The 23,942-nt window shown below is 45.4% G+C and overlaps 1 protein-coding gene across 23 annotated transcripts in view; it reads right to left on the bottom strand.

The window, feature by feature from the left end:
• ADARB1 (adenosine deaminase RNA specific B1) overlaps positions 1-23,942 on the bottom strand; it is a 113,771-nt gene that overhangs the window by 6,917 nt on the left and 82,912 nt on the right. For 15 of the 23 annotated variants that reach the window (XM_081570180.1, XM_081570182.1, XM_081570172.1 and 12 more), the window contains 5 exons: positions 21,991-22,105; positions 21,099-21,267; positions 20,340-20,488; positions 18,643-18,811; positions 13,251-13,432 (listed from right to left, as the gene is read on the bottom strand). In XM_081570180.1, the coding sequence (XP_081426306.1) occupies positions 13,251-13,432; positions 18,643-18,811; positions 20,340-20,488; positions 21,099-21,267; positions 21,991-22,105 (784 nt within the window). Of the gene's footprint in view, positions 1-13,246; positions 13,433-18,642; positions 18,812-20,339; positions 20,489-21,098; positions 21,268-21,990; positions 22,106-23,942 lie in introns of all 23 variants that reach the window. The other 8 variants (XM_081570177.1, XM_081570170.1, XM_081570165.1 and 5 more) reach the window with 2 other exon arrangements.

Genomic DNA, 23,942 nt, shown 5'->3' with positions numbered 1-23,942 from the left:
TGCCCAGGGCCGCTCCTCCCCAGCAGCCTGCCTCCAGCTTGGTGTGGGGGACTCGACAGCCGCTAGGGAGACAGACCCAGTTCTGAGAAAATTTTCATGGTTTTTCAAGGTTTCTGCCTTCTCCATGAAACTGCTGAACGAATCATTTTTTTCATTCTAAGACATGAGCCCTGAATTATTTCACTTTCCATAAATGCTTTAACTAAATTATAGAACATCTAACAGAGTGAGCAAACCCTCAATAAACTGAGCCTCTGGCCCCAGAGTCTGCCCCTGTCCCCAGTCCTCCCCCAAAGCAGCCACCAGCAGCCTGACCACTGCTGTCTGCCTTAGTATCTGTTACACAAGTGCTTTCCAAATTAACGTGTGATCTCTGTACTTACTAAAAACACGTATTAATAAGGCTTATTCCTTACATCCTCTCTGTCCTCAGAGTTACTTTCTCAGCTGTGTTTTCTCATATAGATCACTCTCTTCTGTGTTTATTTTCCTCAGAAGTTTGATGGCCATTCATTCACGTTTGTGAGTAAATGTCTTGGCTGATGAACAGAGGCAGCTGGCATGGCCTCCAGAGCCTCTTTCTGGGACGGGCCTGCGAGTACAAGGAGAGCCTGGACCCATGTCTGTCTAGACCAAGAGTCCAGAGTCCAGCTTGACTCCTGTCTGGCTGTCGGCATGGGAGCCTCACCGTAAATAAACTACCATCTTTAGCAAGAATGGAGAAAATAAAGCTACAAGACAGCAGCCAGTCCAGGGTTCTAGTACCAGCCATGTACTTTCCTGGGGCAGGGAGCCCACATGGGGCCAGGAGCTCCTGTCTCTGAGTCTCTGGGGTCAACACTCCTGCAGGACAGACACCCGGAAGGAGTGCAAAGTGAGAACTGGGGTAACGAGCTAACCACAGGCCACCATGCAGAAAACAGTAAAAGCAGCAACAGCTTGGCGGTCCTGAGAGTGTCTCTGCTGCTATATATCCAGCGTGCTGAGTCAGAGCTTTTAGAGCAGAAGTATGAGAAACTATGAACTGGCCTAGTAACTGACCCAAGGGAAACTCAGGAAACCTGGCTGCTGGCGCTGGTGTTTCTCTTGCTCCCCTTGTAAGGCTGCTTGCTGTGCCACACACGGTGTGACTAGATGCAGCACACACACAGTGAAGAGTAATGGATGCCTAGGGGACTGCTGCTGCTGCTGCTAAGTCGCTTCAGTCATGTCCGACTCTGTGTGACCCCATAGACAGCAGCCCACCAGGCTCCTCCATCCATGGGATTTTCCAGGCAAGAGTACTAGAATGGGGTCCCATTGCCTTCTCCGGCCTAGGGGACTACGGCTCCTGTTACAGAGGCTACTGTTCACTCATTAAATGGCCGGGACAACGTGTAGTTATAATCTGGACTGAGTGTGGCCTCTTTTCTGCAAACACAAGAAACCCCAAGCAGAGCTAAACGGGAAGGAAACCGAGTGCACAGCACAGTAATGGCCATGTAGTCCGTCGGCCGGGCCGTGTGTCCCGGGCCTGCAGCCCCTGGAGTGGGAACGTCCATCTCATTTCATCAGAAGAGGCCCCTGGGCTGACGGAGGGGGTGGGCAGCATGAGTCTGCGAGGGCAAGGTGGCTACACACACCCATTCTGTCGTCTTCAGCTCCCCAATCCCAGACACAGATCGTGAGACTACAGGCTCCACATGGTGGACCTCAGGCCAAATCAGACCCCCTTCTTACACCAGCTCATGGTGGGGGGATGTTTAAAGCACCAACTTAGGCGAAATACTGGGTGCTCTGGTCCACAAGGTGATATGCACGCGGCTGGCAACCTGGCCCAGAGGATAGGGGACCAAGCCAGCCTCACCCCCAGGACAACAGGGCTAGTGGGTGGAAGGGAAAGTGCCCCCACCCCAAGCAACACGCCCTGAGGACAAGAGGGGAGCTCCAACTCTGGTGCAGGGGAAAGAGGACATCTGGGCAGGGCAGGGCAGTAGACCCCAGGACAGACACAGAACATGCGGCTCCACGGGAGGCACTTCAGACAGGGTTCAATCCTCCATGTGCCATTATATCTACTGGTGTGGGCAAGAATCCCTCAGAAGAAATGGAGGACCCCTCAAAGTGAACAAGAGTCCTAGATGCAGTACTTGGGTACAATCTCAAAAATGACAGAATGAACTCAGTTCATTTCCAAGGCAAACCATTCAACATCACAGTAATCCAAGTCTATGCCCCAACCACTAACGCCAAAGAAGCTGAACAGTTCTATGAAGACCTACAAGACCTTCTAGAACTAACACCAAAAAAAGATGTTCTTTTCATCAGAGGGGACAGGAATGCAAAGTAGGAAGTCAAGAGATACTTGGAATAACAGGCAAGTTTGGACTTGGGAGTACACAATGAAGTGGGGCAAAGGCTAACAGAGTTTTGCCAAGAGAACACACTGGTCATTAGCAAACATCCTTTCCTAAGAACACAAGAGATGACTCTATACATGGACGTCGCCAGATGGTCAATAACGAAATCAGACTGAATATATTCTTTACAGCAGAAGATGGAGAAGCTCTATACAGTTAGCAAAAACAAGACCAAGAGCTGACTATGGCTCAGATAATGAGCTCCTTATTGCAAAATTCAGGCTTAAACTGAAGAAATTAGGGAAAACTACTAGGGCATTCAGATATAACCTAAACCAAATCCCTCATGATTATACAGTGGACATGACAAATAGATTCAAGGGATTCGATGTGATAAAGAGTGCCTGAAGAACTACAGACAGAGGTTCCTAACATTGTACAGGATGGCCAAAATCATCCCAAAGAAACAGAAACGCAAGAGAGCAAAGTGGTTGTCTGAGGAGGCCTCACAAATAGCTGAGAAAATAAGAGAAGAAAGGCAAAGGAGAAAGGGAAAAATATACCCAAGTGAATGCACAGTTCCAGAGAACAGCAAGGAGAGACAAGAACGTCTTCTTAGGTTAACAATGGAAAGAAATAGAGGAAAATAACAGAATGGGGAAGACTAGAAATCTCTTCAAGAAAACTGGAGATACCAAGGGAGCATTTCATGCAAGGATGGGCACAATAAAGGACAGAAACGGTATGGATCTAACAGAAGCAGAAGATATTAAGAGGTGGCAAGAATACACAGAACTATACAAAAAAGGTCTTAATGACCCAGATAACCTTGATGGTATGGTCACTCAACTAGAGCCAGACATCCTGGAGGGTGAAGTCAAGTGGGCCTTAGGAAGCATCACTAAAAACAAAGCTAGTTGAGGGGATGGGATTTCAGCTGAGCTATTTCAACTCCTAAAAGATAATGTTGTCAAAATGCTACATTTAATATATCAGCAAATTTAGAAAACTCAGCAGTGGCCCGGAGAAGGCAATGGCACCCCACTCCAGTACTCTTGCCTGGAAAATCCCATGGACGGAGGAGCTTGGTGGGCTACAGTCCATGGGATCACACAGAGTCGGACACGACTGAAGCGACTTAGCAGCAGCAGCAGCAGCAGTGGCCACAGGACTGAAAAAGGTCAGTTTTCATTCCAATTGCAAAAATGGCAATGCCAAAGAATGTTCAAACTATTGTACAACTGCACTCATTTCACATGCTAGCAAGGTAATGTTAAAAATCCTTCAAGCTAGGTTCAGTAGTACATGAACTGAGAACTTCCAGATGTACAAGCTGGATTTAGAAAAGGCAAGGGAATGAGAGATTAAATAGACAACATCTGATGGATCATAGAGAAAGCAAGGGAATTCCAGAAAACACATCTACTTTTGCTTCACTAACTATGCTAAAGCTTTGACTGTGTGGATCACAAGAAACTGTGGAAAATTCTTAAAGAGGTGGGAATACCAGACCACCTTACCTGCCTCTTGAGAAACCTGTATGCAGGTCAAGAATCAACAGTTAGAACTGGACATGGAACAACAGACTGGTTCCAAATTGGGAAAGGAGTACGTCAAGGCTGTATATTGTCACCCTGCTTATTTAACTTATATGCAGAGTACATCATGAGAAACTCTGGGCTGGAGGAATCACAAGTTGATCAAGACTGTCGAGAGAAATATCAACAACCTCAGATATGCAGATGATACAACTCTAATGGTAGAAAGCGAAGAAGAGAGTGAAAAAGTTGGCTTAAAACTCAACATTCAAAAAACTAAGATCATGGCATCTGGTCCCATCACTTTATGGCAAATAGATGCGGAAACAATGGAAACAGTGACAGACTTTATTTTCTTGGGCTCCAAAATCACTGCGGATGGTGACTGCAGCCATGAAATTAAAAGATGCTTGCTGCTCCTTGGAAGGAAAGTTAGGACGAATCTAGACAGTGTATTAAAAAGCAGAGATATCTCTTTGCCAACCAAATCAAAGCTATGGTTTTTCCAGTAATCTTGTATGGATGTAAGAGTTGGATCATAAAGAAGGCTAAGTGCCAAAGAATTGATGCTTTCAAATTGTGATGATGAAGACTCTTGAGTCCCTTGGACAACAAGGAGATCACACCAGTCAATCCTAAAGGAAATCAACCCTGAATATTCATTGGAAAGACTGCTGCTGAAGCTCCAATACTTTGGCCACCAGATGTGAAGAGATGACTCATTAGAAAAGACCTTGATGCTGGGAAAGATTGAGGGCACGGGGAGAAAGAGGCGACAGGGGACAAGATGGTTGGCATCACCAACTCAATGGACATGAGTTTGAGCAAACTCTGGGAGATGGTGAAGGACAGGGAAGCTTGGCATGCTACAGTTCATGGGGTTACAAAGAGTCAGACACGACTGAGCGACTGAACAACAGCAATAATAACTAGTGATTCTGGGCATCTCTTCCTGTTGACCATCCATGTCTTCTTTAGAAAAATGTCTATTCAGGATTTCAGCCCATATTTTGTCTGTTTTTTAGTACTGAGTTGTATACACTTTTTGTACACGTTGGATGTTAACATCTGATCAGTTATATCATGAGCAAATATTTTCTCCCAGTTGGTAGGTTGTCTTTTCATCTTATTGATGGTTTCCTTTGCTATGCAAAAGCTTTTAAGTTTAACTAGGTCCCATTTGTTTAATTTTACTTTTCTTTCTTTCCTCTTTAGAGACTGATCCAAGAAAATACTGCTATGATCTTTGTCAAAGAGGGTTCCACCCAGGTTCTCTTCTAGGAGTTTTATGGTTTCAGTTCTTAAAATTAGGTCTTTAGAAACCATTTTGAGTTTATTTTTGGGTATGGTGTGAGGGTGTGTTCTAACTTCACTGATTACAGGTGGCTGTCCAGCCTTCCTAATACCACTTGCTGAAGAGACTTTCTTTTCTCCATTGTATACTCTTGCTTCCCTCCTCAAAGATTAATTGACTACAGGTCTGTGGGTTAGTTTCAGGGCTCTCTATTCTGTTGCACTGATCCATGCATCTCTTTTTGTGCCAGTACAACACGTTTTGATTAATGAAGCTTTGCTGTATAGTCTGAAGTCAGGAAGCATGATTCCTCCAGTTTTATTCTTTTTTCTCAAGATTGCTTTGCCAATTCAGGGTCTTTTGCGGTTCCAGAGAATTTTACGATTATTTGATCTAGATCTGAAAAATGTCATGGGTATTTTGATAGAGACTGCATTATATCTGTAGATGTCTTTGGATAGAATGGCCATTTTAATAATAATAATACTTCCAATCCAAGAGCATGGGATATCTTTCCATTTCATTGCATCATCCTCAATTTCCTTCATCAACGCTTTATAATTTTCAGGTCTTTCAGATCCTTGGTTAAGTTTATTCCTAGGTATTTTATTCTTTTTGATGCAATTTTAAATGGAATTCTTTTTAAATTTTCTCTTTCTGATACTTTATTATTAGTGTGTGTGCTGTGTGCTAAGTTGCTCCAGTCATGTCCAACTCTTTGCGACCCTATGGACTGGTAGCCTGCCAGGGTCCTTTGTCCATGGAGTTCTCCAGGCAAGAAAACTGGAGTGGGTTGCCATGCCCTCCTCCAGGGGATCTTCCCAACCCAGGGATTGAAACTGCGTCTCTTATGTCTCCTGCATTGACAGGTGGGTTCTTTACTACTAGCACCACCTGGGAAGCCATTATTAGCATACAGAAACAAAATGATTTCTGTACAGTAATCTTGGATTCTGCAACCTTGCTGAATTCACTTATTAGTTATAATAGTATTTGGGTGGACACTTTAGGGGTCTCTGTAGAGATATCAGATCATCTGCAAATAGTGAGTTTTACCTCTTCCCTTCCAACTTGGGTACATTCTATTTCTTTTTCTTGTCTTATTGCTGTGGCTAAGACTTCCAAAACTGTATTAAATGGTAGCGGCAAGAATGTTGCCACTTGTCTTCTTTCTGAATTTAATAGGAAAGTTTTCAGCTTTTCACCATTGAGTATTATGTTGGCGTGGGTTTGTTGTAAATGGCCTTTATATTGTTGAGATATGTTTCCTCTATGCTTTATGAAAGCTTTAATCATGAATGCATGTTGAATTTTTTCAAATGCTTTTCTTGAGTCTATTGAGATGATCATATGATTTTTATTTTTCATTTTGTTAATGTGGTATATCACACTGACTGACACGTGAACATTAAACCATCTTTGTGACCCTAAAGTAAATCAATTTGACCATGGTACATGATCCTTTTAATGTATTGCTGGATTTGGTTTGCTAATATTTTGTTGAGGAATTTTCCATCTATATTCATCAAAGATATTGGCTCAAAGTTTTGTTTCTTTATAGTATCTTTGGTTTTAGTATCAGGGCAATGGCGGCCTCGTAGAATCAGTTTGGGAGTGTTTCATCCTCTTCAATTTTGGGGAGTAGTTTAAGAAGGATACATAGAGGTTCTTCTTTGTATGGTTGGTAGAATTCCCATCAGGTCTTGAACTTTTGTTTACTAGTTTTTTTTTTTTAATTACAAATTCAATTTCACTTCTAGTGATTGGTCAGTTCAAATTGTCTGTTTATTCTTGACTCCATCTTGCCAGGCTATGTGCTTATAGAAATTTGTCCATTTCTTCTAGATTGTCCAATTTGTTGGCATATAACGATTCATAGTACTCTTATGATTTTTTGGATTTTTGTGGTATTGTTTGCCATTTCCCCTCTTTCACTTCCTATTTTGTTTATTTGGATCCTCTCTCTTTTCTTCTTGATGAGACTGACTAAAAGTTATCAAGTTTGTGTGTCTGTACCAAAAAACCAGCTCTGGCTTTCACTTATCTTTTCTATTGCTTTTTGAAAACTATTTTTAAATTTTTCTCTCTGATCTTTATTATTTCCTTCCTTCTGACTTTGGGCTTTTTTCTAAATTTTGTTCTTTTTCTAATTTTTAGATGGCAGCTTAAGTTGTTTATTTGAAATTTTTCTTCTTACCTGATGAAGTGCTGTATTGCCATGAACTTCCCGTTAGTACTATTTTTGCTGCATCCCATATATTTTGGAAGGTTGTGTTCCATTTTCATTTATTTCAAGTATTTTCTGATTTCCTCTTTGATTTCATCATTGACCCATTGTTTTTTTCGCAGCATGTTGTTTAGTGTCCACAGATTTGTTTTCTTTCTGTTTCTCTATCAGTAGTTGATTTCTAGTTTCATACTACTATGGGGCAGAAAAAATACCTGATATAATTTCTGCCCTCTAAAATTGTTGAAGTTTGTTTTATGACATAGTATGTAATCTATTCTGGAGAACATTCCATGTGAACTTAAAAGAATGTATATTCTCCTGGTTTGAGACATAATGTCTTATAGCTATCAGTCAAGTCCAACTAGTCTAATGTCATTTAAGACCACCTTTGCCTTATTGATTTTCTTTCTGATCTGCCCACTGATGTCAGTGGAGTGTTAACGTCACCTACTATTGTATTACTGTCAATTTGCTCCTTTACATTTGTTAGTATTTGCTTTATAAATTTAGGTGCTCCTGTATATGTTAACATATTATTGACCTGGGGGGGGGTTGCAGAAATTAATGCCTGTGGCTGGCGATTTGTTATGTAAATAAATATTGAAACACTCCAGTTAATAACATTCAGGTAACAAAAGGCATATTAACACATCTCTAGTCAATACATGGTTAAGGAATGTTATATCCTCCTCTTGTATTGATTTCCTTTATCTCTATATAATGCCATTCTTTGTCTTTGTTAATAGTGTTTGTTTTAAAGTCTACTTTGTTTGATATGAGTATTGCTATCTTCTTTTTCTTGTTGTTTCTATTTGTATATCTTTTTCCATCCCCTTTCAGTCTGTGTGTGTTTTACCCTGAATTGAGTCTCTTGTAGGCAGCATATTGAAGCGTCTGTTTATTACCCAATTAGCCACCCTGTGTCCTTTGATCAGAGTATTTAGTCCATCAACACTTAAAGTAATTACTGATATGTACGTTCTTATTGCCATTTTGTTACTAGTTTTCCAGTTGTTTTTATAGTTCTTCTATGTTCTTTTCTTCTTTTTGCTTCTCCTGTCATGGTTTGATGATTTTCTTTAGTAGTATGGCTGCAATCCATGGGGTCACAAAAGAGTTGGACATGACTGAGTGACTAAACAAAAACAATGCTTAGGTTCCTTTTTTATTTTTGTGTATGTATTGTAGGTTTTGGATTTGTTGTTACCTTGGGGTTCACATGTGTTGACCCATAATCATATCTACTAGATTTACACTGATAAGTCATTTAAGTTCAAACACACTCCGAAAGAGCTACATTCTTTACTCTCCTCCCCCACATTTTGTGTTTTTGATACCATATTTTACATCTTCCATGTTTATCCCTTTACTGTTTTTTTCTGGTCAATTATAGTTGAATATTTACTATATCTGATAACAATATAAACTGTTTTACAAATAGTTAAATCAAAATTATATATACATTAAAATGTTTGCCATTCAGAGGGATATTAGGGGTTCACACTAATTTCTAATTCCTCAGAACTGACAAATGGGTGAAAAACATTAACCAAGTTTGAATAAGGGGAAATGTTCATTTCTTTGTGATTGATCTGTCTTGCCATGAATGGAAATTGTCATACTCTATGAGTTTCAAGCTGAAAAGCATGTCTGCCATTGGACAGAAATATGGGCATCATGATATGTAACTGTATTCAGTGTCACTTCTTTTCCCATCAACTCACTGTTAAAAGTTTATGAATATGCTTATAAATAATATCAAAACTCACTATAAAATGCATTATTTAAGACAGTAGCATTTTAATTCATAACTTGCTATGGAAAATATAATAAGTCTAGTTTTTTCATTTTTTTGTTTTCTCAATCAAATTACAACATTCCTGTACTTTAAATTATTTTTCACATAGTTTACATAACTAAATTACTACCTAAGATAGAAGGCAGCACTCCTGCAAAGTCTTCACTATGTTAAGGTCAGATAATCAATTTCCTATCTCAAAAGACACAACTAATACAGCACAGAGAATTATCACTAAATATTAGCAGCTGCTTTTGTTAAGATGAGCTTTTATAGGGAATACTACAATAATGGAGTAGGAAGGAAACAAAATTTCATGTATCTCTATCTGTGAATTCTGTGAAAGCTACACAGGTTTTTTTTTTTTTAACTTATCATTTATTTTGAATACATATACCTGTATCTATTCTTATTTTCCCAATTAGGTTGTTACAGAATATTGAGCAGAGTTCCTTGTGCTATACAGTAGGTCCTTGTTGGTTATCCATTTTAAATATAACAGTGTGTATATGTCCATCCCAAACTCCCTAACTATCCTTTCCCCCCACTTCCTCCTTGGTAACCCTATGTTCATTCTCAGTCTGTGAGTCTGTTTGTTTTGTAAATAAGTTCATTTGTATCATTTCTTTTTGGATTCCACAAAAAGCAGTATCATATAATTTCTGTTTCTTTGTCTGGCTAACTTCATTCAGTATGACACTCTCTAGGTCCATCCGTGTTGCTGTAGATGGCATTATTTCATTCTTTTTATGGCTGAGTAATATTCCACTGTATACACGTACCACACCTTCTTTTTCTATTCATCTGTCGATGGACATTCAGGTTGCTTCCATATCTTAGCTATTGTGAACAGTGCTGCTGTGAGCACTGGGGTGCACATATATATTTTCCTTTACTGTTTATCGTAGTCATAGTTGCTTTTATATTTTTTGGTCATTTAATTACATACTGGATTAGTTAAGTGATTGTCTTACTCCATATTTGCCTTTCCTAATGGGGGTTTCTCTTTCCTATATTTTCTTATTTCTTTTCCATTTAGAGAAAGCCCTTCAATAATTCTTTTAGGGTACATTTAGTACTGTTAGAATTCTAGTTTTTGCTTGTCTGAGAAGTCCTTCATCTATTCTTCTATTCTAAATTATAATCTTGCTGGGAAGAGTATCCTGGGTTGTATGTTCTTCCCTTTCAGCACTGTGAATATACTGTGCCACTCCTTTCTGGCTGCCGATAGCCTTACCAAGGATCTCATGTAACTGACACCTTGTTTTTCTCTTGCTGCCTTAAGAATTCTTTAGCTTTTGCCATTTTAATGATGTGTTGGTGTGGGTTTGATTGGGTTCATCTGGTTTGGGACTTTCTGTGCTTCCTGTACCTGGATATCTGTTTCCTTCTTTAGGTTTGAAAAGTTTTCAGCCATAATTTCCTTGAATACACTTTTTACCCTCCCTTCTCCTTCTAGAACTCCTACAACATGAATGTTGGCACATTTGATGTTACCCCAGAGATCCCGTATGTTCCACTCATTTTTGTTTCGTTGTCTTTCTGTCTACTGCTCTGGTTGGGAGAGTTCCATTACTCTCTCTTCCAGATCATTTCTGTGTTCTTCTGTGTCATTCAATCTATTATCCATGGCTTCTAGAGTGCTATTTAATTTCAGATACTGAACCATCTATTTCTGATTGGGGCTTCATTAAATTTTCCATTTCCTAGGCTTTTGTTCTGGGGGTAGGTGAGCTCCACACCCTCACCCCACCACCTTGCTCTTCCTCTGTGTGTTACTGTTCTGTGACACTGCTGGCAGTAAGATTGGCACCATGGGTCTCACCCCACGACCCCAGGCAGCTTGGCTGTGACCACAACCCTGGAGCCTAGGCACCACAACAGTCAAGCGTCTTGGTCTTCCTCACTGAGTTCTCTCGGTTCACCTGACAGCAAACAGGGCCAGTGAGAAACTCAGACCTGGGGGCCAGTGGAGGAGAGTCAGGAGCCAGAACTGTCCTGAACTTGCAGGTGCTGGATTTGAAACTAATCTGAAAAGGAGAAACAAGAGAGTTCAGAAGGATGGTAAAGTGCATCACATGGTAAAGTGCATCACGTGAATGCCCAAGGCAAAGGTTCACCTCCAAGAAGTTCTTTCTTAAACACACACTTTTCATGCTGAAATTAAAGGAAAATTTTCATTTTAACCTCGACGGCATTTTCAAACACAGTCCGCCGATAAACCTTTTAATAAGTCCATCTAGATTTGCTCCAGTTTCCAGGGAACCTTGTTCAGTCACCTCAGCCTTTCTCTGTGTGGCATTCAGGTCTATTTCTCTCGCTCCCTGCAGACACTACCGTTCTCTCACAGCTGTTACACAGCATTCTCCTTCCAACATGGGAATGACCTGTGATAAACTATGAGGTGAAAAAGAGCAACAAACAGGGCATGACTTGTTAGGCACACAGCTGTGCACCATGTGTGCACAGCAGGAGGACTGGGAGGGGACAGCCCAGGTGGACCTGGCCACTCACTGATTGTGGGGACTCCCTGTGAGAAAGTTGAGGGCTGTGCCATGGGCCCATTTAAAAGGAGTGTGACCTCCTGAGTTACTGAGACACGGACACCCTCTCCTCCAGATTTCTCCTGCTTGAATCCTTTTGTCTGTGAAGATGCCCTGCATGGTGTCTGTGGGCCTCAGGGCAATACTGGGGAGGAGGAAGGAAGAACAGATCTTCCTTATTTGTAAGTTCATGTTTGTAACAAACATACATGGTGAAACACTATTTTCCAGCATGTGCTCATAGATACAGATGCACTCTGTACACGTACGACACGATAAAAGCACACCTGAATTCATGGGTGAGCAAGCCTGTCAGTGCCTAGGACACTCCTTTAGCAAGTGGTGGAGCAACACACCTGGAGTCACCCAACTGGGCACTGGGCAGCAGTGACTCCTGAGTAGCCCCTGGCGCCGCGTGTGCCACACATGATGTTCTCAGTGGCTACGAACACTCAAGACAAGTGACAGCTGATTGAATCAAAGCACTCTTGCCCCACACACAAAGCACAGACTGAACAAGGAAAACTGTTTTCTGACTCATGAGAGATTCACACGCAAACACATATCCAAGTATACCCACTTCACATCTACCAGTGTAAGTTCAATGGCAAGGATGCTACAATTTCAACTTACCATCAAATTTTATCAGTCTACTTTTATCTTTTTTCTCCTAAGAAAATAACAGTTTACAGTAGAGAGCTGTGAAACTGAATTTGGAGCAACTTTTTCTCGATTCCTGTGTGATCCATGTGCTCTAAGAGACATGCTTTCAAACAAAGCTCCACGTTGCTTTTCTCAGTTAGAGATGGGCTAGTAGCAAGACCACAGACCACGGCAAAACACACACACACCAAGAGGCATTCTAGTTCACAGTTAGGGTTTTAGTTCTAGCTTTAAAAGTAGGTAAAGCAATATTTCCAAAGGATAAAAATACCTTAACTGTGTCCTTTTAAGTAAAGGTGAACTGAGAAGTTAGGGCCCTTGAATTCAAAAGCTCTTGTTCACTTTACTGCTAGCCACTGACATTCTAGAAGAAAAACAATAAACAACCAGTAACCCAGGGCGCACTGGTCAGGTGCACGTCCCCACTGAGAGACATTGCTGCCTGCCACGGGCACACAGCCCCATTGCCGACCTCCTGCAGAGCTTGTCACTGTGGCCATGACTCCTCTGTGGGCCAGCCCAGCATCATCTCGGGCAGCTGAGGCCCGCGGAGTCTTCATGGCACCTGCAAGCCTCTACAGTGGACGCAGGACTCAGCAGCACGAGTACGGGCGAGAGGAAAGCCCACAGGTGCCAAGTCTGGGCTCTAATTTCCCTGTAAATGGCGAGGTTTTCAACTGGCAAGAGAGGGGAACCTTGAGGGACCCACTTAAATGACCCATCCATTGCCTCTGCCCCTTTTTAATGGCCCAACACTCCCCACCACCAGCCCGCCTCAGTGCAGCCCCCACTGGTGTGTTACTCCTGAGACCTGGAAGCTGCAGTCAGGAAGCGGGGGTACTTGCCGCTGAGCAGAGGCTTGTTGAGGGTGTACAGCGGGGGCAGGTCCTCGATGTTGGAGATGCGCTGGTACATGGCCCTGGAGAGGTGGTCCCCATGGTACAGGCTGCCCAGAATGATGCTGGAGAAGTAAATGGGCTCCACGAAGATGCTGAGCAGGGACCCCTGGATGCCCACCACATTCCACCTGGAGGCAGAGGAAGAGGCCCTCAGTGCGGGGTCCCTTTGGCCTGGGCTCTCCATAGCACCATGCTCACGCGGGCATGTTGCTCATTCCGTACAAGTGTTAACCAATTTAAAAGGCAGTTAAATAACTGACTTGGGTTCCCTGGTGGCTCAGCTGGTTAAGAATCTGACTGCAATGCGGGAGACCTGGGTTCGATCCCTGGGTTGGGAAGACCTGCTGGAGAAGGGAACGGCTATCCAGTCCAGTATTCTGGCCTGGGGAATTCCACGGACTGCACAGTCCATGGGGTCGCAAAGAGTCGGACACAACTGAGCGACTTTCACTAAATAACTGACTTAGTTTAAAATTCTAAAGAGAAAAATCTACTTAATTATTTTATGCTGGAACGATCTTTTGCCTCCATGTTTCCCAAGATGACACATTTACCGAAGATTAGTTCTAAAAAGATATCGAGCCATGTTTCTTGTGAGAAAAATCAAAAGAAAAAATAAACCTTTATTTCATTACTTCTAATAAATAAAAAACAGTAGCTCCAGAGGGACGGAAACTGGTCTCTTCCTGCTCCCTGGTGGCAGCACCGACCTTCCTGACCCTGCATTTGGTGTGGGTGAGATCACAGCACCAACCCTCCAGGGCTTCGTCTCAATACCAACCTCAACACTGCCTCATGGACACGCCACTGCTCTGAGCCCCACAGACAGCAGGAAAGCCACTCTCCATGGCCTCAGGTCAGGGTTCCAAGTCCCAGCACCCAGGGGGCAAAGCTCACTGGCTCCAGGGGTCTCCTCCCTCACACCCCTTCCCCGAGCCAGCAGCAGGGGCACCCTCTGCTCCCTGCAGAGCTCCAGGGGTCTCCTCCCTCACACCCCCTTCCCCGAGCCAGCAGCATGGGCATCCTCTGCTCCCTACGGAGCTCCAGCCCTCAGCCAAGGGTCCCCAGTGCCCCCACCTTGGTCTGTGCAAAGTCCTTCTCTCTGGGCAACCCCCCTCAGCTGCCACTGGAGCCCACCAGGTGCCCTCTCTGCTGAACCCCTGCAGATCTTACCATCTGTCCCCCACCTTCTCCCATCAACAGGCTCCAAGTGGGAGGGATTCGTCTGTTTAGCATACTAAAACATCCCAGCATTCAGGGACCTGGCCTTACAGCTCAGTGTGTGCTGACTGGACAAATCCCCAGCTCCCTCCACCCTCTATGAAGGAAATTAGAGCACAGGTTTTCTCCTATCTAGCAAGGAACAGGAGGGAAGGATTCACTGTGCACGAAACCCACAGGGAGCCCTTTCTTATGTAAATCAGAGGCTTGTCAGGGGGTTTAGGCCCCATTAAGCTGAATTCAGCCTCCTGGGGCAAACTTGAAAACCCTGCTCTTGCAGAAACCTATACTAGTTACAAGTCGTTAATTCTGAACACATGCTTCACAGGCGAATCCTAGGCCCGACTGCTCCACGGAGACCCTGGTGAAAAGTGGTCCACCCACTTGGCTCAGCTTCCCTGGGCGAGCCTCATGGGGAGCACCGAGGGGCTGACTTTACCAGCAGCAAACACGCGTGGGGTGTGCGCCGTACAAGCCCACCGCCCCCAGCAAACCCCTGTGAAAACTGGCTGTCCCCAGACCCCACAGCCTCCCCACGGCAGAGGGGCTCACAGCCGATGCCCCCAGCCCCCTCTGTGTCTCGGGGAGGGGGAGGAAGCAGTGGTGGGGGACAGGGCTCTGCATGGTCGCGCGCACTGCTGCCCTCAGGCAGGTAGTCTCTGCTTCTTCCCCAGCTCTGCGCGGAGCACAGGTTATGCTACCTCTTTCCATGGCCCAGTCAACAGAATTCACCCAGACGTGAGAGCCCCCAGGACCCCTCACCGCCACCCCCTAATGTGGTCTCACCCGAAGCCCGCCCACTGCCCTGACCCCTCTGGAACCGGAACCGTCTGTGGGAGGCAGCCCTGCCCATGTGAGACCCAGGCCAGCCCCCCAGACCCTGTTCATGGTGACCACATGACTGCCAGAGGCAGGGGCCGCACTCCAGGGGCACCAAAGATCAGAGGCTGGGAGTTCAGCCCCGCCCCCACTTCCAGGGTTGAGTTAATCACCAAAGACCAAGGATTCAATCATCTGCATGGAGATCCCAGAGGACAGGGCTGCTGCCGTGACCACTCAGCAAGACAGGCTTACTTTCCCACTTGAGTGTCAAGTGCTATGAAAAATGATGAGATTTTGATCAAAGTTACAGATTTGGAAGAAAATCAAGCTATTAGAAATAATGTTGAATTTGGCATATACGTGAATGTTTTAGATTAGAGGACAGCTCATCATTTTGTTTCCCCTTCTGGCTTGGTCTGGGGATACGGGATGAGCTGGGGCCCTTCCCCACATTTCTGATCTGTAGAAATGACTGAATGTATGAAGAGGATACCTCCCCAGATGCAGAGAACTCACTCAAGGGTCTCCTGCAAGAGCTGCATCCTCTTTCTCTGCAGCCACCTCTTTGATTTTCTCCAATTTATTTACTTCTTGGGAGTGAGGGTGTGACTGGTTTACTTTTTCTTAATGTTTGGAATTCCATTCAAATTTCTTACACATGCTTGAGTCAATTTTAGGAAAACACACGTTTCTACAAAGCTTTTATGTCATCTCAGCTTTAATGGTGTCCGTAACTCTCACTGTAGCCATCTGCACACGTGTGCATTCCTACTAGACCCTGATACCCTTTCCTCCTCCCCTGACTTGGCCTGGCTGCACCCTGTGTCTTGGTCAGACTTTCAGAGGTCTGCCAATTTTATTACCTTTTTCAAAGCAGCACTCCAGGTTTCTGACTGTTCGCTGCTCATCGCTGCTGCATGGAGTACTAACGTCTGCTCTATGTCCTTCCCTCCCTTCTGGGAGTTTGGACTTGCTCTCTTGTTCTCAGCTGTGGTGTTTTAAGTCATTCACTTACGACCATCTCCTAGCTTCCCCTGCAATTTCTTCTGTGAGCTGCTGAGGCTTGATGGACACACAGAGCCCTGCATGGGGTTAGAGCACAGAATCGGGGGAGTCCTGGCACAGGACATGTAAACACCCTCCTCGGTCAGGAAGATCCCCTGGAGAAGGAAATGGCAACCCACTCCAGTATTCTTGCCTAGAGGATTCCATGGACAGAGGCGCCTGGAAGGCTACAGACCACAGGGTCGCAAAGAGTCAGACATGATTTAGCAGCTAAACAACAACAAAACCACCACCCCCAGCCTTCTAGTCTCTTCCTGCCTTGCTCCAGGCCTTCCTCCTGCCCCTCCTGCTCTGCCCCATCCCTGGGCACCACTGACCTGCTTCTGTCACTTTCTAGAAATCTACACAATGGAATCACATGGTAAGCACTCCTTTGGTTCCTGGCATGCTACACAGTTCTAATGCAATGTGTCCACATACAACTGACTGAACATCAGTTTATTCTGTCCCTTGCCTGAGCAGTGCCCCGAGGCACAGATACCCCCATTTAACCCTGTTTAAAGACTGACAGCCGTTCGAGCTGCTCCCAGATGTGGAGAAGCCTCTTCAATCACTCTAGTGTGAGTCTGCATGGACAGTGCTTCCATTTCTCTCTGGAAACAGGAGTAAAGTGGAGGGAACACACGCCAGAAATGCCTTTAACATCTAAGACATGGGTGAGCTGTCTTCGCAGTTGGCTGCTGTATCTGTTCCCAGCCTGGGAGGATGATGCTCCAGGGCCTGGGGTCCCCACCGTACCCAACAGGGCTCTAACTCTGGAATGAAGAATGTGCCCTCATAGCTCTCTGTATGTCCCTGTGATTAACGATCTTCTCATGTGCTAATCTGACATCTTTTTTTGGTGAAGTGTCCATTAAAATATTTTGCCCATTTTAAAAACTGTTTTTCCCCCTTGTTGGTTTTAGAAGTCTTTGTATAGTGTGGATCTAGGTCCTTTATCAGATGTACAATATGTAAATATTTTCTTCCAGTTGGTGACTTTATTTCTCATTCTTTTAACAGAGTCCTTCAGAGAAGCAATTTTTAATTTGATGATGTCTAACACCATTTTTTTTCCTCTCAAGGAGCATGCTTCTGGTGTTGCATCTAAGACATAACCCATCCCAGTGGCCAGGATTTTCTCTTCTTTTCTTCTAAAACTTTTACATATTTAGGTCTATGACACATTTTCAGTTAACTTTTGTATATGGTGCAAAATATGAAGTACACTTGTTTGTTTTTACATAGGGATGTTCAGTTGTCCCATTTGTTAAAAACACTATTCTTTCTCTACTGAACTGGCTTTGAACTTTGATCAAAAATCAGCTATGACCAACAATGAACTTGTGGAACTTGAAGTTTAAAACACAACACTGTTTACATTAACACCTCCCAAAATTAAATATTTAGGTACAAAATCTAACAAAAATATAAGACCTATATAAGGAAAATTATAAAACTGACAAAAGAATCAAAGAATTAAGTAAATGGAGAGAGAGCCCATGTTCATGGAAAGGAAGATTCGATTCTTTCCAACCTGAGCTACAGACTCAGCACAAACCCATCAAGACTCTAACACAGTATTCTGCAGATGCTGACAAACTGATTCCGAAGTTTACATTAAGGGGCAGAAGGCCCAGAAGAGCCCACACAATACAGGAGAACAAAGTTAGAGGACTGACTATCCGACCTCAAGACCTACTATGAAGCTACAATAACTGATCTTGTGATTTATCAGAAAAGTACACTTGGTCATTCAGATGATCAAAAATATATTTTTCTTATATACGTTTGGTCTTCTTCTGGGGTTCCTGGCTCACAGCTCCCAGGCCCTGGGAACTTCCTAAGTGATTAACCATAAGGTGTCTATGTTAATGAGGTAGACTGTGTCACCCACCTGAGGACGGGGGGCTGGTTAGCTGTGGAGCCAAATACGTGATTACAAACAGTGGGAACTTTCAGCCTCACTCTCTTGACCTCCCGGTAGGGGAGAGGCACTGGAGGTTGAGTTCCCATACCAACAGCCATGATTTTAATCAATGGTGCCTTTGTAGTGAAGCCTCCATAAGAACCCAAAAGACCTCCATAAGACCCCACCTCTCCTCTCAAGGTGGCCCCTGAAGCACCTTTTAAAACCTGAGTCCTTCAGTGAATCTGCAGGACATATGCCCAGGTGTCTCTGGAAACACCCTGGGGCACCCAGGCGTGCAGGGGTGGGGGCGGGCCCGGGAGCATGTCAGAGGGGATTTACCTCGCCATCTTGTCGCTGCAGGACATGGTGAGCAGCCGCTCCCCTTGCAGCACCCCGTCCCACGTCTGGACGCTGGCGTTGGAGCGAACAGGGATGGTCCCCTCACCAGACTCTATCTTCGTCCGCAGCTGTCCACGGGCTTTTCGGTTCGGATGTCTGTCTGCTGGCTCTAAGACAGAGACACAAGGTCCTCTTGAGAGTGTCTGCTGGTCGATCACCTATTTAACTCACCAGAAAGCATGTCTAACAACACTCTATCAGTTCAAAATACAGCTCACACGCACGTGTGGATGTGTTCATTCTACATGCACCTAAGGCATGTGCGTACAATGCAAGCACAAAAAATTGGACAGGAGGATACAATACAAACCAAATTCACAAAAATGGTTCCCTTGGTGGCTGGGAGAAAAGAGGGCCTCCACTTTAACCAGGGTCTTCCCTCATAGCTCAGTCGGTAAAGAATCTGCATGCAATGCAGGAGACCTGGGTTTGATTCCTGGGTCGAGAAGATCCCCTGGAGAAGGAAATGGCAATCCACTCCAGTAGTCTTGGCTGAAAAACTCCATGGACAGAGGAGCCTGGCAGGCTACAGTCCGTGGGGTCACAAGAGTCAGACACGACTTAGCAACTAAACCACCACCACCACCACCACCACTTTAACCAAATGATGTATTTCTAGGATTAGAAACTAGCTGAAGCAGACAGAACACAAGGCTGACATTTGTTAATTCTAGGTGATGGATATTAGAGTACTTGCTATATTTCTTTGGTGCATATTTAAATTTTCAAAAATAAATCTAGAGAGATGTGGAAATAAATCCATAGGAAACATTCACAAACACCCAGAGATTTTTTACATGAATACGGTGATTTAAATGTTATTTTTTATGTTTTAAAAATATTTGGCAATTTCTACAGTGCATATTTGTTGCTTTTTAAATTTTTTTTATAATTTTGTCTTTTCTTTTTAAAAATTTTTATTTATCTGTTTATTTATCTGTGTTGGGTCTTCTTTGTGGAATGCAGGATCTTAGATCTCGGTTGCAGCATGTGGGATCTTTAATCGCAGCATTGGGATCTAGTTCCCTGACCAGCATCAAACCCATGCCCCCTGCATTGGGAGCGAGAAGTCTTAGCCACTGGGTCACCAGGGAAGTCTCCACATGTTGCTTTTATAATCAAGAAAAATAATGTAATCAAATGTAATCTATTTGGAACAAATAATGCTTAAGCTTGTAAGCAGGGCTGTGGATACAAATTACTATGAAACAAGAGCAGGAACAAGAATGAGAGCAACACGGAGGACAGAGCGTGGCCTTCCTGCCCTCCGACAACCTGCTTCTGAGGCTCGGTCACACTCTCGTGATATCACAGCCCACCAGAAACATGGACCACGATGTGCATTTCCAATCTAGAGATGCGTGTCATCCAAATTCAAAATCCGAACACAATTTTGATTTAATATCCTCACTCTATTCTAATTTCTTGTTTGAATCCACATTTTCATTCATTAAAAATTTCAAATTACTAATTGAGAAGAAAACTTCATGTTTTTATACATTCCTATCAGATCCACATCCAAGGTTGAAATTTTTGAAGAAGAAACAACATTAATACAGGTTTGTCCTTTTCTCTGTTACAACACAGTCATGAACTTTCTTGGGAAGCGGCGGCTGCCGCCGAGCCTGGCGTGGTACCTTCCAGGATGGGTTCATGTGGTGAGAAGATCCTGGCGTCCCCGCAGGGGGAGGTACTGATGTACAGGTGGAACTGGACATTCTCCTTCAGCTTGAAGCCGCCCCGCTCAGACTTCTCAAAGATGGATCTCTTTTGATCATCTTTGCTACTGAAAGGAGTAAGTTGCAAAGATAAACCTTAAAGTTGAACACAATCAAAATTCAGTCTCTCATAGCTTATGATGAATTTCAAAGGCCAGTGTTTTCAACAGGGTAAGATAAGTTTGCACTGCGGTATTTACTTGACGTGTTTATGATAATTAGCATGGCTTCTGTCTGCTCACCAATGAGACAGGTCATCAATAGACAAGTGACCCCATTCTCCTCATTCACAACCTCAGAACAGAAAGGCTGCGAGTAGGACATGGCCTGGGGCAGGAAGCAGTCAGACTCACAGTCAGCCGTCCGGGCACAGTGACCTCCCCAGCACTTATTCCTGTATAAAGCAAAAGCCTGGGGTCTGGAACACAGACATGACCCCTCTGACTGCAAACGTGGTGGGTATGTATGTGGGCATGTGAGTTATATAACTCAGCCAACTCTACTTGACAGCATGAGCTTCAAGGGCAAAAGGGATCCCAACCTGTAACCTAGAAAGTTACTATGTTGAGAATTTTTCAGTGATGATAGACACAGTGAAAAGGATGCAATACACTTGGATTGGAAGAAAATTTTTTTTATGGAAAACAGCTTCCTTCACCCATTTCCTCAGACACTCACTTTAAGTAAAGCTCAAGCTGCGTGTAGAGAAACCTCAGCAGGGACCTGCGGGCTATGATCTCCGCGTGGCAGTCATTGAGTGCAAGCCCACGGTCACTCATGTACTCGCCATTGATGCATTTTGTTCCCGTGGAGATGCTGATCACCTTGGCGTCCTTCACATCTGTGCCTGGAACACAGGAGAAACCGTCTCGTGATTCCTCTCCAGGAATCAGCTCAGCCAGCTGGGTTGAGAGGATACTCCAAGAAGAGAGGGCCCCGAGACAGTCCCAGACCCGGCCCCCAGGAGCCCAAGGTCCTCCGGCCGCCCCAGGGATGCAGGCACTGGCCGTGGTTGTGGTTCCTGCTCCCAGGAGTGGTCCGTGTAGATGTTGCTCAGGGAACTCACTCCTGGAAGGTGGAAGAGGACTTGGGGAGGGATCCCTTCACAGCTGGGAACTCAGGGGCAAATTCAGCTGGATTTCTGTTGCTGTCCCCGAGCGTGCTTCCCCCATGGACTCCCTATGCTTGCGGAAGCCTCCTCTCGTGGGGAAGGGAACAGGGAAGCTTATCTGACAACAATGATGTGAACTGACACACCAGAAATGGCTACTCTCAGTGAAGCGAAAACCAACAGGTCTACTGCATTTCCCAGACTCGCTCAAGATGATGCAGGTAAGATTACTGGACTCAAATACTAATACAGGACGCTTTCTCCAAACAAAATACTCAGGTTAAACAGATGAAATGGTGGGCAAAAAACAAGTGCAGCTCCTCTATTTACACACAGCAGATATTCTGAAGGAGAACGAAAAAGTAGCCTCCTTCTGCTGTCAGAGACTTCTCTAGACTGAGAGCGTGTCTTCTTCATTAAGCGTGAGAACAGGCAGTGGACACATGCTGACACGGTTACCTGTTGTCATGACGATCCCAGCAAGGACCTTCCTGCGAGCGTGGGGGGAGGCGAAGCTGTCTGTCAGGTCCCCAAACTTATCCAGCACCAGGCGGGCCACAGCATCAGCAAGGACCTGAGGACCAAGAAGGGGTCAGCGCCCTCTGGGGTTACATTCTGGGGCTTCTTCTCTGAGCCACAAGGTAGGTCTGGCAAATGAGTGTGTGTGTGTGTGTGTGTGTGTGTGTGTGTGTGTGTGCCCTCTGGGGTTACATTCTGGGGCTTCTTCTCTGAGCCACAAGGTAGGTCTGGCAAATGAGTGTGTGTGTGTGTGTGTGTGTGTGTGTGTGTGTGTGTGTGTGTGCAGTTTTTCTTCCAAGACATTTCTTGGAAACAGGCATCCAAGGAGCATACGAGGGTCTCTACAGACAGGATGGTAGGAGCCCAGCCACATGGGAGCAGCACAGAGCAGCTAAGGCCTTCCATCCCAGCCCTGTCTCCAGGGGGAACCCAGGCCCAGGGCGGCAAGGTCACCTGCCTCCCTCCCTCTGTGGCTTGGAGCCAGAGCTCTGAGTCCTGCAGCCACATTCCCCAAGCAGTAGGGCTTCTGGAGGAAGTACAACCACAGGAGGGACCGACTGGTCACCTCAGGGTGGAGGCCAGAACGGCCCTGCAGGGGACACTCAGGAAGGAAAGGGGAGTCAGAAGGGAAACCATATCTCAGCACCTCCCTCCCAAGGCACCAGTCCACCTGTGCCTATTACTTCCACATCTGAGACCAGAGTGCAGCACTGCTCAGAGCCCATAAGCGAGGGCTCTGTCCCCTAGCTGGGACAATGGGGGAAAGCTGCAGGACCACTCATGCACAGCAAGTGCTGGTCACGTCTGGGGGGTGTGCAGCACTGCACTTGGGAGCAAACGGCTTCGAGAGTGTGGACCTGGTCCTTCTTCCACAGCATGGACTGAGGGACCCCGTGTTCTGGGAACAATGCTTGATGGAAGGAGGTGCAAGGAGTCACATGGAACCCATGTCCCAGCAGCTCACACTTGTCTCAAGTTCCCAGCTAAGCCCTCAATGAAACACTCCTGAGTGGACAGAAGAGCCATCATCCTCAATGGCAGTTTATCTGGAAAGAACAGTCGTCAGGACATTGCCTCATCCCCGCACCAGCAACGAGCCCCAGAAGATAGTGCTCACAGCCGAGTAGGAGGGGGACAGGAGAGTAGGGACAGGGCCAGGACCCCACCCTGCACCCTCGGAAGAGGAGCAAGGCCATGGGTGAGCACAAGAAAGGCAGCGAGACTGAGCACAGGACAGGAAGTAGAAGGAATGTGAGCGAGAGGAGACAGCGGCCCCCCTACAGGGTAAGGAGCTCCAGATGGGCTGATGGAGAGTCTGGGCTGCTGCCACGCCTCTGCCTGGGCAGTGCCCCCCCAGCCATCCCCCTGACACACTGGCATGAAGCCCCTCCCTCCAGTTTTGGGGCGGACAAGGTCACACAGCAAGCATGCTCTCACAGTCAGTGGGGACTGGGTGGGCTCCTGGGACGCCTTGTTTGGGCCACGTTCATCAAGTTCATGGATGGCCCTGTGCTCACCACGTGGGCAGTACCATCTGACTTTATAATCTCTCAATGCAGCATGAAGGTAACGCAGAAGCAACAAGTCCCTGGGACCAGGGACAGCCCCCCCACATCCTTCAGGGTGACCCCAGGAAGACAGCAGGACGCCTCACTCCCAGTATGTATGTCTGGAAAAGGCCGTCAAGTCCAGAAATGACACTAAGTGGACTGACTTTCTGACGGCCGCCCACAGGTCCTCTGAGGAGGGCATGACTGCATCCTTGGGTACCGCTTGGGGGCAGGGAGCCACCCTGGGGCCCCTGGAAGCAGTAGGGGATGGGGGGAGACAGTTCACCTCCCCAGACCTGGCTGGCCTGGGCCACAGAGGCAGCTGGGCAGGGCTGATGAGGC

Source organism: Giraffa tippelskirchi, chromosome 2 (assembly GCF_054371585.1).
Source record: "Giraffa tippelskirchi isolate mGirTip1 chromosome 2, T2T-mGirTip1v1.2.pri, whole genome shotgun sequence".
NCBI lineage: Eukaryota > Metazoa > Chordata > Mammalia > Artiodactyla > Giraffidae > Giraffa > Giraffa tippelskirchi.
This window is presented reverse-complemented; position numbering and strand designations above follow the sequence as displayed.